General features: G+C 39.6%; 1 protein-coding gene across 1 annotated transcript in view; it reads right to left on the bottom strand.

The window, feature by feature from the left end:
* Nucleotides 1-17900, bottom strand: part of Cplane1 (ciliogenesis and planar polarity effector complex subunit 1) — a 139786-nt gene that overhangs the window by 42105 nt on the left and 79781 nt on the right. The window contains exons 40-44 of the mRNA XM_077800139.1: nt 16416-16525; nt 15892-16087; nt 15528-15677; nt 11634-11902; nt 1345-1432 (exon numbers count right to left, since the gene is read on the bottom strand). Coding sequence (XP_077656265.1) covers nt 1345-1432; nt 11634-11902; nt 15528-15677; nt 15892-16087; nt 16416-16525 — 813 coding nt within the window. The remainder of the gene's footprint in view (nt 1-1344; nt 1433-11633; nt 11903-15527; nt 15678-15891; nt 16088-16415; nt 16526-17900) is intronic.

Below are 17900 nucleotides of genomic sequence, written 5' to 3'. Positions count from 1 at the left end.
CACATCCCAGACCACTTAATATTTAGAAGCTAAAAACCCTTTCTATGATATGAGCTAGTTGTATGGACATCAAATGATATGCATGTCACCACTCTTATCTAGGTCCACGTGTGAATATGTTCAGCCATAAATGCACATATTGGGAAATAACAGAGTTAAGAAAAAAGAACAAACTAACCTCCCAAAATGGAAGAAAAATAAAGGTAAGAACAAAAATTAATGAAAAAGAAAATTAAGAAACAACAGAGAGAATCCACAAACCAAAGCCTGGTTTTTCAGAACAGACCACACTGCTGACAGGCTGAATGAGAAAGAGAAAGCACGTACATACTACTATAGAAAAAAACAAAAATGCAAAATGTAAAGTCATAATTACCCTAATTTTTCTTCCAATATTAAATGAAAACACTGAACACCTCACCACTGCTTAGCAAGACCTCAAATTCCAGTTCAGCTGATAACCACAAATAGCAACCTCAGCACCAACCTCTGCAGTCCTCTGCAGTGCAGCCAGCAGGTGAAATCCACAGAAATAAAGACCCAAGCCACATCATGGCCCCTTTCTGGTATAAAAGGGAAGGGAACTGGCCTCTTAGGGGGAGAAAAATTGGCACGTGGGCCTATGGCGTGTGATTACCCAGCCTGAGGTCAACAGACTCCGCAGTTAGGAGATATAGGTTAAAGCTTTTCAGGTATTTTTACTCATATTATAAGGGTTTAATCTGGTCATCTCATGCTAGTTGGGAACATGGGAGAATTGCAGACTCTGGGACAGGAGTCCCCTGTGTTTCTCCTTTGCTAGCAAAGCAATAACATTTCTTTTTCTTCTTTCTCAAACAAAACAAAACAAAAAAACACACACAAAAAAAATTCTTAAATAAACTAAGTTTGGAGCAGTCTTTCTGTGACAAAATGTTTTTGGTAAAAAGATTGGAAACTATTCTACTTGGTGCTTAGTGAAAATATTTGAATTAGTGTATATACCAGAAGTTATCAATCAAATAAATAATTTTTCAATATTGTTTAAAATCAAGAAAGAAAAGAAAAAGAAAAAAATGACCTTGAAATGAAAGCTTATCACATTATTACAAAAATAATCCTGGGGAGTAGGGGAACAGCACAGTGGTGTAACGCGTGCTTAGCATGCAGGAAGACCTGGGTTCAACCTCCAGTTTCCCTCTACATCCTACTAACCAGAAAAATAATAAAAGTAATAATCCTACTCTAAAACTTAGGGGGCTGATTGGCTTCAGCTCACATATGAAAACTATTTCTAGTACTCATATTCCAACAAGCCATGCTTATTTTTAAAGCCAGGCTTCAGTCACAGAGCACCCTACACACCTTCTTCAGAAATGCTGATGGCTTTTGAAGCTACTGGTTTTTTGTATTCAGGGCCAGAAGACGATTCAACATGATCCATCAATCCAACCTGTAGGAAAAAACATACAACAAAACAACTAAGTTTAATACTTTGATCATTTCAAAGTATTATACATAACTTTGGGTATGGTTTAAACATCTGCATTGATGGGATAAATGAAAAAAAGGGATTAAATCCAATATGAGCTACATGACAGAAATAACAAGGAAGAAACTATTTGTGGCTTAAGAGACTGAGAAAAATAGCTTCACATAATTTTAGAATGGGAGAAACTGTAACTACCACCTAGACAAAATCTTTCATTTTATAGACGAGGGAACAGACCCTGAGAGATTCAGCAATTTTTTTAGTGACAGAACATGATTTCCATCCAGGTCTTCAAAGCTCCTTGACTACAGTATCCCTCTGCCTCTTCTAGGTCTATGAGATATTTTCTTTAGGAAAGTCAAAGTGTTTGTATTTATGTACACATTCTAATAATAGGGCAATCACATTTTAAACACTGTATCAGGTTTATCGTTTGAATTAATGTTATTTCCTTCAATGCAGTCATTCTGGAAGAATAATTTACTTTTGAACTTGAGCAAATATTTTTATAACTATTCCTGTGAAATTGTCTCTAAGCTTCTGCTACAATTATTAATATAACTGTTCTAGTGGCAAATCTTTGGTATATAAATGTGATTTCATCACAGAACCCAAAAACAGGTCAGCAAAGGCAAGCACAAAACACACATTTATCAAATGCGACAGACAGCAAAAATCAGTTTTTACCTTCCAACCCTGAAATGCTTGGACTGGAGGAAGCTGTATCCGAATTTCTCGAAACTCTCTGCCTCCCTCAAAGTCAGGAGAGCCAGCAAGTACGTTCTGAAAAGACGGTCAGGGTGATCCTGACACTCAGCTGTTCAGCAGCCTACCACAACCAGCCCTGGGGCAGCTCTGCCCCACATGGCCCCTTTGGCTGGCCGTTTCCTGAGGCTTTCACTAGGTGTGGAACAGCCTGCTGTCAGAGCCTCACTCTGACAAGGCAATGAGCCCACAGGACTCTGCTTCACCTTTTACTCACTCCATGTGCTCTCTCCATCATGATTGGAATGTTGCCCTGATGATTCCAAAACCCCTATTTAGATCCTCAGCTTCAAAAGCATATGTCCAGGTAACTAATCTCATGGCACCTCAAATTTAATATGTCCCCAAGAGAAATCATGGCACCTCCTTCCCCAGCACGGGCTCCTGTACTTCCCCTTCCTTAGTTTAGAAAATGCCTCCTCCATTCTCCTGGGCTGTAATGTGGGTACCACTGTGGTCTTCTGGTACTTCTGGTACTTCTGGTCTTCGCTGGTCTTCTCTGACTTCCTACATTCTGTCAGGCTCTTCAGTCCTGTTCTATCCTGCCCTCTATTCCTACTGCTATAGTTGAGGCATTTTTGAACATTAATTTTTGCTATGGGTATTCAATGGATCGCAAACACCCATCAGTGGACCTCATATAGAACTAGAGCATAAGAATCATCTATGAAGTTTTTTTTTGTTCAATCTTTTTTTTAATTGTTGGTTGTTCAAAACATTACATATTTCTTGATATATCATATTTCACACTTTGATTCAAGTGGGTTATGAACTCCCATTTTTACCCCTTATACAGATTGCAGAATCACATCAGTTACACTTCCATTGATTTACATAATGCCATACTAGTGTCTGTTGTATTCTGCTGCCTCTCCTATCCTCTACTATCCCCCCTCCACTCTCCTCCCCTCCCCTCTTCTCTCTCTACCCCATCTACTGTAATTCATTTCTCCCCATTGTATTATTTTTCCCTTTCCCCTCACTTCCTCTTGTATGTAATTTTGTATAACCCTGAGGGTCTCCTTCCATTTCCATGCAATTTCCCTTCTCTCTCCCTTTCCCTCCCACCTCTCATCCCTGTTTAATGTTAATCTTCTTCTCATGCTCTTCATCCCTACTCTGTTCTTAGTTATTCTCCTTATATCAAAGAAGACATTTGGCATTTGTTTTTTAGGGATTGGCTGGCTTCACTTAGCATAATCTGCTCTAATGCCATCCATTTCCCTCCAAATTCTATGATTTTGTCATTTTTTAATGCAGAGTAATACTCCATTGTGTATAAATGCCACATTTTTTTTTTTATCCATTCGTCTATTGAAGGGCATCTAGGTTGGTTCCACAGTCTTGCTATTGTGAATTGTGCTGCTATGAACATCGATGTAGCAGTGTCCCTGTAGCTCTTTTTAGGTCTTTAGGGAATAGACTGAGAAGGGGAATAGCTGGGTCAAATGGTGGTTCCATTCCCAGCTTTCCAAGAAATCTCCATACTGCTTTCCAAATTGGCTGCACCAATTTGCAGTCCCACCAACAATGTACAAGTGTACCCTTTTTCCCACATCCTCGCCAGCACTTGTTGTTGTTTGACTTCATAGTGGCTGCCAATCTTACTGGAGTGAGATGGTATCTTAGGGTGGTTTTGATTTGCATTTCTCTGACTGCTGGCGATGGTGAGCATTGTTTCATGTACTTATTGATTGATTGTATGTCCTCCTCTGAGAAGTGTCTGTTCAGGTCCTTGGTCCATTTGTTGATTGGATTATTTGTTATCTTGTTGTCTAATTTTTTGAGTTCTTTGTATACTCTGGATATTAGGGCTCTATCTGAAGTGTGAAGAGTAAAGATTTGTTCCCAGGATGTAGGCTCCCTATTTACCTCTCTTATTGTTTCTTTTGCTGAGAAAAAACTTTTTAGTTTGAGTAAGTCCCATTTGTTGATTCTAGTTATTAACTCTTGTGCTATGGGTGTCCTATTGAGGAATTTGGAGCCAGACCCCACAGTATATAGATCATAGCCAACTTTTTCTTCTATCAGACACCGTATCTCTGTTTTAATATCAAGCTCCTTGATCCATTTTGAGTTAACTTTTGTGCATGGAGAGAGAAAAAGATTCAGTTTCATTTTGATGCATATGGATTTCCAGTTTTCCCAGCACCATTTGTTGAAGATGCTATCCTTCCTCCATTGCATGCTTTTAGCCCCTTTATCAAATATAAGATAGTTGTAGTTTTGTGGATTGGTTTCTGTGTCCTCTACTCTGTACCATTGGTCCACCCGCCTGTTTTGGTACCAGTACCATGCTGTTTTTGTTACGATTGCTCTGTAGTATAGTTTGAAGTCTGGTATCGCTATACCGCCTGATTCACACTTCCTGTTTAGCATTGTTTTTGCTATACTGGGTCTTTTATTTTTCCATATGAATTTCATGATTGCTTTCTCTATTTCTACAAGAAATGCCGTTGGGATTTTGATTGGCATTGCATTAAACCTATAGAGAACTTTTGGTAATATCGCCATTTTGATGATGTTAGTTCTGCCTATCCATGAACAGGATATATTTTTCCATTTTCTAAGATCTTCTTCTATTTCTCTCTTTAGGGTTCTGTAGTTTTCATTGTATAAGTCTTTCACCTCTTTTGTTAGGTTGATTCCCAAGTATTTTATTTTTTTTGAAGATATTGTGAACGGAGTGGTTATCCTCGTTTCCATTTCAGAGGATTTGTCGCTGATATACAGGAATGCCTTTGATTTATGCGTGTTGATTTTATATCCTGCCACTTTGCTGAATTCATTTATTAGCTCTAATAGTTTCTTTGTAGACCCTTTTGGGTCTGCTAGGTATAGAATCGTGTCATCTGGAAATAGTGATAATTTAAGTTCTTCTTTTCCTATTTTTATGCCTTTAATTTCTTTCGTCTGTCTAATTGCTCTGGCCAGTGTTTCGAGAACTATGTTGAACAGAAGTGGTGAGAGGACATCCCTGTCTTGTTCCAGATTTTAGAGGGAATGCCTTCAATTTTTCTCCATTCAGAATGATGCTAGCCTGAGGCTTAGCATAGATTGCTTTTACAATGTTGAGATATGTTCCTATTATCCCTAGTTTTTCTAGAGTTTTGAACATAAAGGGATGCTGTACTTTGTCGAATGCTTTTTCTGCGTCTATCGAGATGATCATATGGTTCTTATTTTTAAGTCTATTGATGTGGTGAATAACATTTATTGATTTCCATATATTGAACCAGCCTTGCATACCAGGGATGAATCCTACTTGATCATGGTGCACAATTTTTTTGATATGTTTTTGTATCCGATTTGCCAGAATTTTATTGAGGATTTTTGCATCTAGGTTCATTAGAGATATTGGTCTGTAGTTTTCTTTCTTTGAAGTGTCTTTGTCTGGTTTCGGAATCAGGGTGATGTTGGCCTCGTAGAATGAATTTGGAAGTTCTCCCTCTTTTTCTATTTCCTGAAATAGCTTGAAAAGTATTGGTATTAGTTCCTCTTTAAAGGTTTTGTAAAACTCTGCTGTATACCCATCTGGTCCTGGGCTTTTCTTAGATGGTAATCTTTTGATGGTTTCTTCTATTTCCTCAATTGATATTGGTCTGTTTAGGTTGTCTATATCCTCCTGACTCAATCTGGGCAGATTATATGACCTAAGAAATTTATTGATGTCTTCACTATCTTCTATTTTATTGGAGTATAAGGATTCAAAATAATTTCTGATTATCTTCTGTATTTCTGAAGTGTCTGTTGTGATCTTGCCTTTTTCATCCCATATGCTAGTAATTTGAGTTCTCTCTCTTCTTCTCTTCGCTAGCATGGCTAAGAGTCTGTCAATTTTATTTATTTTTTCAAAGAACCAACTTTTAGTTTTGTCAATTTTTTCAATTGTTTCTTTTGTTTTGATTTCATTAATTTCAGCTCTGATTTTAATTATTTCTTGCCTTCTACTTCTTTTGCTGTTGTTTTGCTCTTCTTTTTCTAGGATTTTGAGATGAAGTATGAGATCATTTATTTGTTGTTTTTTTCTTTTTTTAAGGAATGAACTCCAAGCAATGAATTTTCCTCTTAGAACTGCTTTCAATGTGTCCCATAGATTCCGATATGTTGTGTCTGTGTTTTCATTTAACTCTAAGAATTTTTTAGTTTCCTCCTTGATGTCTTCTAAAACCCATTGATCATTCAGTAACCTATTGTTCATTCTCCAAGTGATGCATGATTTTTCCTTCCTTCTTTTATCGTTGATTTTCAGTTTCATTCCATTATGATCAGATAAGATGCATGGTATTATCTCTACTCCTTTATATTGTCTAAGAGTTGCCCTGTGACATAATATATGATCTATTTTTGAGAAGGATCCATGTGCTGCTGAGAAAAAAGTGTAGCTGCTTGATGTTGGGTGGTATATTCTATATATGTCAATTAAATCTAGGTTGTTAATTGTGTTATTGAGTTCTATAGTTTCCTTATTCAACTTTTGTTTGGAAGATCTGTCCAGTGGTGAGAGAGGTGTGTTGAAGTCTCCCATGATTATTGTATGGTGGTCTATTAGACTCTTGAACTTGAGAAGAGTTTGCTTGATGAACATAGCAGCACCGTTGTTTGGGGCATATATATTTATGATTGTTATGTCTTGTTGGTGTATGGTTCCCTTGAGCAGTATGTAGTGTCCCTCTTTATCCCTTTTGATTAACTTTGGCTTGAAATCTATTTTATTTGATATGAGTATGGACACTCCTGCTTGTTTCCGCAGTCCATATGAGTGATATGATTTTTCCCAACCTTTCACCTTCAGTCTGTATATCTTTTCCTATCAAATGCGTCTCCTGTAGGCAGCATATTGTTGGGTCTTGTTTTGTGATCCATTCTACTAGCCTGTGTCTCTTAATTCGTGAGTTTAAACCATTAACATTTAGGGTAATTATTGAGATATGGTTTGTTCTTCCAGCCATATTTGTTTATTAATGTTACTAAACCTGATTTGTTTTCCTCTTTGATTATTTCCCCCCCCCCTTTTACTATCCTACCTCCCACTGTTGGTTTTCATTGTTGTTTTCCATTTCCTCTTCCTGTAGTGTTTTGCCAAGGATTTTTTGAAGAGATGGTTTTCTAGCTGCAAATTCTTTTAACTTTTGTTTATCGTGGAAGGTTTTAATTTCATCTTCCATCCTGAAGCTTAATTTCGCCGGATACACGATTCTTGGTTGGAACCCATTTTCTTTTAGCATTTGAAATATGTTATTCCAGGATCTTCTAGCTTTCAGAGTCTGTGTTGAGAGATCAGCTGTTATCCTGATTGGTTTACCCCTAAATGTAATCTGCTTCCATTCTCTTGTAGCTTTTAAAATTCTCTCCTTATTCTGTATGTTGGGCATCTTCATTATAATGTGTCTAGGTGTGGATCTCTTATGATTTTGCACATTTGGCATCCTGTAGGCTTCTAGGATTTGGGATTCTGTCTCATTCTTCAAGTCTGGGAAGTATTCTCGTATTATTTCATTGAATAGATTGCTCATTCCTTTGGTTTGGACCTCTATGCCTTCCTGTATCCCAATGACTCTTAAGTTTGGTCTCTTTATGTTATCCCATATTTCTTGGATGTTCTGCTCATGGTTTCTTAACAGTCTTGCTGAGCTGTCTATGTTCTTTTCAAGTTGAAATACTTTGTCTTCATTGTCTGATGTTCTATCTTCTAAGTGTTCTACTCTGCTGGTAGTATTCTCAATTGAGTTTTTAAGTTGGTTTATTGCTTCCTGCATTTCTAGGATTTCTGTTTGTTTGTTTTTTATAACCTCTATCTCCCTGTATAGTTGATCTTTTGCTTCTTGGATTTGTTTATGTAATTCATTGTCAAAGTGATCTTTCGTTGTCTGATTTTGCTGATTTTCCTTGAGACTCCAGATCATCTGAAGCATGTATATCCTGAATTCTTTATCTGACATTCCATCTGCTGCATCTATTACCTATTCTAAAGTTGAGTTGACCTGCATTGCTTGTGGACCTTTCTTTCCTTGTCTTTTCATACTGCTCGCATTTCTTTCTGCTTGGTGAAACTGTTGTGTTTTTGAAATTTTCCCCCTATATATTTATATTGCTCTTGTATAGTTGAAAAGTCTCCCTTGCAGGGCGGGCAGCAGCTGTGCTCCTCCTCCAATTGGGGTGATCTGTCTACCACGCCAGCGGGTCGCTGGGCCTGTTCCGGGCACGGGAGGCGGCTCTGCTCTGCCCCTACTCCAATTGGGGTGACGTGACTTCCACGCCAGCAGGTCGCTGGGCCTGTTCCGGGCACGGGAGGCGGCTCTGCTCTGCCCCTACTCCAATTGGGGTGACGTGACTTCCACGCCAGCGGGTCAGCTGGGCCTGTTCCGGGTGTGGGCGGCATCTCTGCTCTACCCCTACTCCAATTGGGGTGACGTGACTACTATGCCTTTGGGCCTCTGGGCCTGTTCCGGGCGCGGGCCGCGGCTCTGTTCTGCCCCTACTCCAATTGGGGTGACGTGTCTACCATGCCAGCAGTCCACTGGGCCTGTTCCTCCAGTCGGTCGCAGGTCTGCCTACGTTGCGGGCACGGGCGGCGGCTCTGCTCTGCCCCTACTCCAATGGGGTGACATGTCTGCTGCGCCAGCAGGCCACTGGGCCTGTTCCGCCAGTCAGTCACAGGCCTGCCTACCTTGCGGGCGCGGGCGGCGGCTCGGCTCTGCCCCTACTCCAATTGGGGTGACGTGACAACATTCCCCTGGGTCGTTGGGCCTGTTCCGGATGCGGGCAGCAGCTCTGCTCGGCCCCTATTCCAAATGGGGTGACATGACTGCCACGCCGGCGGGTCGCTGGGCCTGTTCCAAGCATGGGCGGCGGCTCTGCTCTGCCCCTACTCCAATTGGTGTGACGTGTCTACCACGCCGGCAGGCCGCTGGGCCTGTTCTGCCTGTCGGTCGCAGGTCTGCCTACCTTGCGGGCTCAGGCGGCGGCTCTGCTCGGCCCCTACTCCAAATGGGGTGACATGATTGCCACGCCGGCAGGTCGCTGGGCCTGTTCCGGGTGCGGGCGGCTGCTCTGCTAGGCCCCTACTGCAGTTGGGGTGAAGTGATACCATGCCGGCGGGTCACTGGGCCTGTTTCGGGCGCGGGCGGCGGCTCTGCTCTGCCCCTCTGGCCTCCACAGTATTCAGCAGGACCCAGACCGAGAAGCAGTTTCTGCGGGTTCTTTAGCCCTGGGCCAGAGCAGTGCTGGGAGCCAGAATTCGGCCGCTCCGGGCTCGGTGTATGTTCTGATAGGAGCAGGCTCCAAGAAGCAGTTTCCGCAGGTTCTTTAGCACTGAGCCTGAGTAATTTGTCTGCGAGACGCAGGCGAATGGCAGCCTGAAATTACCTGTTCTATAGCTGAATTGAAGTTTGTTAATATTGTCTCTACCTCAGAACTATTTAGAATCAGAATCTCAAGGAAATGGTACCAAGATATTTGCATTTCAAACAAGTTTCCAAGATAAGTGACCAGGTCTAAAATCACTGACCCACTTGGTCTCCCTGTTTCCAGTCTTCTCCTTTTCAATGTATCCTCCACACTACTGTATCGGATCATATCACCCTAATGCTTAAAATAATGTTAAACATTTTGCTTGCTGATAGGATAAACTCCCAGTCACCTGGCATGACAAATAATCCTTTCTTTTCTTATTTGTCCCATCCTTTCTCTGATGCCAGATATCCAAAGCCCAATCCCACTGGCCTCTACCACCAAGTAATGCTTATACAGTTCCCCAAACATTCCATGCTATTTGACACCTTTCTGCTCTTGCTCGCAGTGATTGTCAACCTTTCCTTATCCAATTTATCAATTCATTACCAGCTCCAAGAATCACCTCAATCAGGTCTCTTTGAGGCCACATCTTCCCTTACTCTGACTAGCCACAACAACCCAGGCATAGTACGTGTCCTCACTGCACCCAGTTCATATGTACTTACTAGTGTATACTTCTACCTTCATTTAGCCTCTAAGCTACTAGAGAGCAGGTACTTAGCTCAAGGTCTCATATGTAGTAGATGCTCAATAAATGTGTGTTGAAGAAAGGAGTGAATCATGGACTTCTGCAAGAGGTGAGCAATGCAGTATCAAAACTAAGGAGGAAGGAAAGTATTTGGCTTCAGATATGCTTTTCTACTAGCTCAGAAGGCAATTTCAAAAAAAGAGGTTCTCAACCTAGATACCCTCCAACAGATGAATGAATAAAGAAAATGTGGTATATATACACAATGGAATATTACTTAGCCTTAAAGAAGAATGAAATTATGGCATTTGCTGGTAAATAGATAGAGCTAGAGTTTATCATGCTAAATGAAATAAGCCAATCCCAGAAAAACAAAGGCCAAATGTTTTCTCTATATGTGGATGTTAATTCAGTGTGGCTAGGGAATACGGAGAAGTCCTCTGGATTAGGCAGAGGGGAGTGAAGGGAGGGGGAATGGGGGGTAGGAAGGACAGTGGAATGAAATGGACATTATTATCCTGCATACATATATGATTACATGACCAATGTGATTCTACATCATGTACAACCAGAAGAATGAGAAGTTATACTCCATTTAAGTATGATGTGTCAAAATGCATTCTACTGTCATGTATAACTAATTAGAACAAAATTTTTAAAAAGAGATCATTTGAAGTAAGGGGCTCCTAGGACTGTTATGATATTCAACCTTGGTTGGAATGTGACAGTTCTAAGTTTATGTCAAAAAAATAAAAAACAAACATCATTAATATCATTACTTAATGGTGGTCCTATTTGGCTATTATTGAGCTGGGGCTGGGGCTCAACGGAAGAGCACTTGCCTAGCATGCGTGAGACACTGGGTTCAATCTTTAGCACCACATAAAAATGAACAAATAAAATAAAGGCATTCTGTCCATTTACAGCTATAAAAAAAAACATTTTTTAAAAAAGAATGCTATTATCAAAAAGACAAGGGATAACAACTGCACACTGTGAGTGAGAATGTAAATCAGCACAGCCACTATGGAAAGGCTGGCTTTGAACTCAGAGCTGCTGGGCTTATATGTGTGTGCCACTCAGTTCGAAAGCAATTTTGATTGTTAAGTGCTACTGGCAGCAAGTGAGTAAAGACCGGGGATGCTGCCAAATACTCTATAGCTCAGTCATGAGGATTTGCCAAGCCTAACAAAGGTTCTAGATTTGATATCCGTCTCTGAAAAATCAAACACCCCCCCTTCCCCAAATCCCCAAATTGACCCAAATATCAGTAATTCTGAAATTCAGAAAATCTAGCTTAAAGAAACCAAATTTCCCATTATTTCAAAAAGTCCAGTGTTTTAAAATTACAAATTTAATAACTCAGTTACTGATAAAAATAACAATAATTTAAAAAAACTGAGGGTAAACTACCTTTTCATGATGTAAACTTAGCATTTCAGGTCTGGGGAAATCCTGCTCTATGTTGTCGGCAATGTTCTGAATTGATAACAGCTGTTCATCAATTTTCTGAAGCTTAGCGTTGAGAAACTCTAGTCGGCAAGCTGCAGGGCTTGGCACAGGGCGAACTGCAGTATGGCGAGCTGCAGGGACATCCTGCAGCACTTTCCACAGCAGATAATTTTCTGCAGAGTTTGACTTTGTGCTCTGTTCTTGGAACTGGAATCTTGGTCTTGGTAGATCTAAATATTAATTATAGTAAAATCAGAATTGATTGTAATTAAGGAAGAGGCAGATAATGATAAATCTCATTTTTTGGACGATCTTACTGTAAGGCAACATAACATTATTTTCCAAATAAGTTTTAATTTAAATATATGTAGGGAATTGGGGATGTAGCTCAGTGGTACAGCACTTGCTTAGCATGCGCAAGGCCCCTTGGGTTCAATCCCCAGCACTGAAAAAAAATTTAATATACTTATAAATTGTATTTCTTTTGCAATTTGTCTAATGTGAAATAAGGACCCTTAAGAATGTTAGAACCACAAGTCCTACATATGAGGCAGTCTGAATGTTATTTTTATCCCCTATTACAGATAATTCATAAAAAAAGAAACTTTAACATTTTTATGACTTTTTGAAACCAATGAAAACCAAAATCATCACATACTAGGTCCAATGATGGCTACTGCTAACTTTATGTGGGATCTCAGATAAATACCAAACCTCCACAGACCAGTATCAATTGATTCCAGACCCAAGTTTGAGATACCTTCTTTTTTAAAATGAACTCTCCTTCTGGCATCTCAGTCTCCCCTCCCTGTGTTACTCATCCTGTTTAGGCCTTCCTTTATCCACAGGCACCTTCAGGGTGCCAGCCTCAGCACAGATCTCTCCTCACTCTTCTCACCATATCTGAGCGATGTCACACAAATGACTCCTAAAGGCCATGTGGTACTCCCTCTGAACTCCAGCTGCACAGTAGACTGAACTCATTGCTTCCTACCACTTTGAACCCTCTTCCCTGTTTCTCAACTCAATGAACAGCACTACCATTTACCCTGTTTCCCAAGTCCCCAGTCTGAGAGTCACTCAAGGTTCTTGTCTCTCCTTCAGAGCCAAGTGATACCAAGGATTGATTCCACCTCCTGAATACCTCCAATCCTACTACCACTGATCAACTCGATATATTTATTTTTCTTCCCAGTACCTTTCTGTGTTTCTCCAGTGCCTTCACTTCAAAGGCCCAAATACCTCAATATAACAGACAATGGCACTCATTTCTTGTTATTTTTTCCCCTTTCTTGTTTTGGTACTGGGAATTGAACACAGGGTGCTCTACCATTATATCCCTAACACTTTTTAGTTTTTACTTTGGGACAAGGTCTCACTATGTTGCCCAGGTGGGACTTGAACTTTCAATCCTCTTGCCTTAGTCTCCTAGATTCTCTGGCATTACAGGCATGTACCACCTGCCCAATTTCTTGCTATTTCTTTAAACAAACAAAAAACACTCTGTTTGACTCCAAGCATACTGACCGTCACTTGTCTCAAACTCGGCAGGCTCCATCAAACTTCTGAATCATTGCATAGTCCATTTTCTCAGTCTGGATGCTCTTTTTCTCTCTAAATCCTACTCTACTTCATTCCACTTTAGTGTCTCTCCCGTAAATAGCCCCAAACCTCCCCTGAAATAGATGAGATGCTGTATTACCCAAGGTCTCATCCATGCCACTGTCACAGCCCTTTCCAAGCTGTATCATAATCAACCCCATAATTACCTGTCTTTCTTCCCCCTATAGGTATGCTCACAGGTTAAAGGCATAGTCCTTTCTTCTTTAGTCCTGGTACCTGGTTCCTAACTTAGTGTTTGCAGAATAAAGAACAGGTAAAGTGAATTATGATGCCTGACTCACTTAACTTGAGAAGTTTTGTGAAGATCAAATTTAAAACAAAGTTCTTTGAAAAAAATGTGAATTGGTAAACAAAAATGATTGTTACATTTCAGTCCCAATCTAAGGTGAACCTTCTGTGAGAAGACAATGGTAAATGCAATGGCAGTTTCCCTACCTCTTTCAGTTTGACTTTCACAATATTTTACCATCTGTCTAACCTCCATGTTTCTCAACAGCCTGAAACACATCTCCCTTAACACTTAACAGGAAAGATCTGGTGCACACAAACTTCAAATGGTAAAGGCAGCAAAAGAGATGAACATGCTTAAAATCCAGACTTCCTTCTTCCGCTCTACTTCACTAACAGAAAATCACACAGGAGGGTTAAAACTGAGTTTCACTGACCTGAAATGTTCTTCCGTGGGTCAGAAAAACTCTGCCTGCTGTTACTGATGCTATCTTTCATGGGAAAAGGATTCTAAAATAGGAAGCTACTGTAATTCACAATAGTGAGCAGGTCTCCCTAAAACAAGAACTGTTTACTCTTAATACCTAGAGACCCTATTCTTCCCTTCCCTGATCCTTCTCCTGTCAAGCAAATTCCACTCAACTCTAATGTGCAATTATATTCTGAGTCTTTACACTATATTACTATAAATACCATGATGGAATTAAGTTTCAAAATATAAAGCTTTTCCTTTTAAATTAGCATTTTTAAGTTCTTCTCTTCAAGAGTAGATAGAACTAATGTATCTTTGCAAATAGATATTCTCCTTAAGAAAGGAATCTCCAAATGGTTGATTGCAGACCTGATCTTTCTGATAAAGAAAATTAACCTGAAGTTTGTAGTCTTTAAAATGCTGGCCTTAGCTACTCAGGAGTCTCAGGGAGATGGATCTGCTTCCAGTTTTCCCGGATTTCAGAAATTAAGAAAATGAAGGGAGACTAAGGGTACCTAAGCAGCCATGGCACTTGGACAACCCTATGAGATTGCAATTGTGTCCCACAGAGAAACAAATAAAGATCAGATAAAGTTAGTAAATTTGCAAAACATCTCCAAGCTATTCAGGAATAAAGCTGGGATTGAAACCTAGGTGTGTTCTAATTGAATCCAAAAGCCAAGCTCCTTTCACTCCAGTTTCTATATCCTTCACCAGCCCGAAAGACTATTAGCTTCTTAAATCTTGCTACTCCCACCACTTGTACATACTACTACCCAAGACAGAACAGAGAGAGGGCAAAGGCTTCAAAATCTGATATGTTGGCACCTGTTTGTTTATGCAGCTATAATGCACATCCCCAAACATCCTAAAGTGATACACAAACATCCTAAAGTGATGTGTCCCTCCTCCCATCCCTTTCTTGCTCCTTATACCTCTTGAGTGCCCACTGTTGACAGACAATGAACCTGCATCTTGCAACAAAGCAGGGTCCAGAATTCCAACAGCTGTGGAACCTAGAAAAGACATCAGCTCTGTTGTAGAAAGTCTGATTGCCAATTGGATTAATCTAACCATTCATAAGATATAATAACTGTATACTGTAGAGAAATATTCTTCTAAATATTATAAAAATTTGCCACATATAACCTGATTTATTTAAAACTAAATATTTTACTGGTTAAGTAATGTTGGCTACCATGCCTATGTTTTACGTCTGTTCTGCTGCAGAATTTCCCAACTTTTTAAACATAAGAATTCATTTTAAGCATCAAAGTACTCAAGAACTCCCACAGGATATTTATATTTTAGCCTCCTTAACTGAGAAGATACATGTACAAGTACATCCATAGTCTCCTTGTAAAACATGGTGCTAGCTTAATGGCTAAGCTCATTCATCTACCTGCCCTCTCCACTTAACAAAGGACAAATCTCTTTCCTGTTTCTTTTGCAATTATCAAGCATTAGTGCTAGTTTCCATCATAACAGGAATTTGTGAGGGAAAGTCATGCTATACATCTTCTGTCATTCACCTTGGTCCTGCTGACTTTCTAATGGAGTCACTGAGGAGATCCCAGGTTCCTTCACTTCTGTAAAGTCTGCTCTCCAGGTTTTTTCATCTAGACAGGCTGGAGTCACTCTTGGAGGCTCAGAAAATAAGTCCACAGGAGAACTGGCAGCTTCTATCAAGAATATGAAGAAGGATGTACAAAGATTGATTCTGAACTTCTAAAGAAGGTGAATTAAAAGATTTAAGAGATAATTTCTGAATGTGAAATATAAACATCTAAAACTGCAGTGGGCTTTCAGAAAGGGAGCTATGAGATTTGAGTAGGAATAACAATGCTATGTTATGAAATTTTTCAAAATGTATTTAAAGTAGGAAAAAGTTATTACCTTGACTTTTACAATTGTGTGGGGGAGAAGTATTGGTAACTGAAGCTGCCAGATAATGTAAGTCTGCAGATGATGGGACCTCCAGATGATCACTTTGCTGTTTGATAACATTCTCATTTGAAGGCTCTGCTCTGACAGGTAATTCCTGTAGATCATCAGCTTCAATGTCAACCACATTTATATAAGTGTGTCCAACCTGAGTTAAAGCACATAAAAATCATTCTTATTACCTTGGATAGCCACTCTATCTCCCACCCCTAAAAAGCTAAATTCTTCATTATTATTACTAAAAAGCAAGAAGAGCTTTTATGTGCCTAATCTTAGGGAAGCTGCAGGAAATAAGTCTCATTGGTTTTAGTTTACAATATTCCAGGGCATAATACTTAAATTGATTTTTGATCTTTCCTACAAAGCTACACAGATGAGATTTTTAGCTTCATTTCACCCATTCAATTGTATAATATCTAGAAAAAACTAATAAATTTCAGTACAATATTAAAACTTCTGAATACATAATTTATTACCATATCAGGTGCTGAAGGAGACAAAGATTTCTCTGATATTTTAGTAGGAAGTTCAACATTGAGATGTACATCTGGAACCAACAGCTGAGGAACAGTTACAGGTTCATATTCTGAAAATTAAGAAAAATTGGGGGAGGAGGCTCGGGGATCCGCCGAGGCTCGGGCGGCGCCTCCCTGCGGCGGCCCGGCCCGGCTCCGGCCCCCGCCGGGGCGATGCTCCCCGCGGCTGCGGGATGAGCCAGGTCCCAGCTCTTTGTGATGATGGACACCAACCTGCCTGGGAGGAGGCCTCATCCCCCATCCCCCACCCCAAGAAAGCCAAACATCAGACATTAAGAAACACTGAGTGTGAGATTATCCCGTTGAACCCTTGTAGGCAGATGGTTTTTTATTTTGTGTAGTGGGGATTGGATGTCAATCAATGGAAGGGTAACTGATGTGATACAGCAATTTGTATACGGGGTAAAAGCGGGAGTTCATAATCCACTTGAATCAAACCGTGTAATATGATGTATTAAGAACTATGTAATGTTATGAACGACCAATAAAAAAAAAATAAATAAAAAAATAAAAATTAAAAAAAAAAAAATTGGGAATGTAAAAATATCTTTAACTTGACTTAAATCATTAATTTTGTAAAAACTAGTAAACAACAAACAACATAAATGCATATGTCCTAAAAATCTAAATAGAAGCTTCATGGGTATAAAAAAAATTAAATTCTATCATATTCTATGGTCAAGCTACTCTAGAGTAATCCGTAATTTAATAAAGATAAGTATTGCCAGGCATGGTGGCACATGCATGTAGTCCCAGCCTCAGCAATGGCGAGGCACTAAACAACTCAGTGAGACCTGTCTCTAAATAAAATATAAAATAGGGCTGAGGATACGGCTCGGGTTGAGTTCCCCTGAGTTCAATCCCCAATACAAAAAAAAAAAAAAAATTAAGTATTGATTTTCTCATAATGTGATAAGAACAACAAAGTATCTAAATTATGTCATGAAAATGCTATAATTTCCTATTTCCACTTCAGATATATTAACTCACATTCATCTACTTTATTTAAGAGAACTTCAATAAAGCCAAATTTTAAGAAATAAACCTATAACTAAATTTGTAAAAATTTTTGTTTCTTGATACTTAGGTCTTTATCTTATTACTAGTTTTATTTATGTGAGAAATAAAGTCTAGTGGTCCATTTTCAGAATATAGTACTTACCTTAAATGTAACATTAGGATGTAAGAAGGGCAGCAGGAGGGGAAATGGAGCTGAATGGAAAGTTACAAGCAGTTAACTCACACAATAGCACCACAGCCTATGGATGTGGCAGATCCAAAGTCCAGGCACCTCAACAGCTCATTCTCCCTGGAGGGCAACAGCAGCAGGAGCTCAGGGAGTGTGAAAAATCCCCAGCTAAGTGGGTACTGAGTACATAGGAGCTTGGGACTTACAAGAAACCCTCAATAAGGTTGAGTACACAA

This window comes from Urocitellus parryii, chromosome 1, assembly GCF_045843805.1.
Source record: "Urocitellus parryii isolate mUroPar1 chromosome 1, mUroPar1.hap1, whole genome shotgun sequence".
NCBI lineage: Eukaryota > Metazoa > Chordata > Mammalia > Rodentia > Sciuridae > Urocitellus > Urocitellus parryii.
The sequence above is the reverse complement of the archived record's forward strand: the minus strand, read 5'-3'. Positions and strand labels throughout refer to the sequence as shown.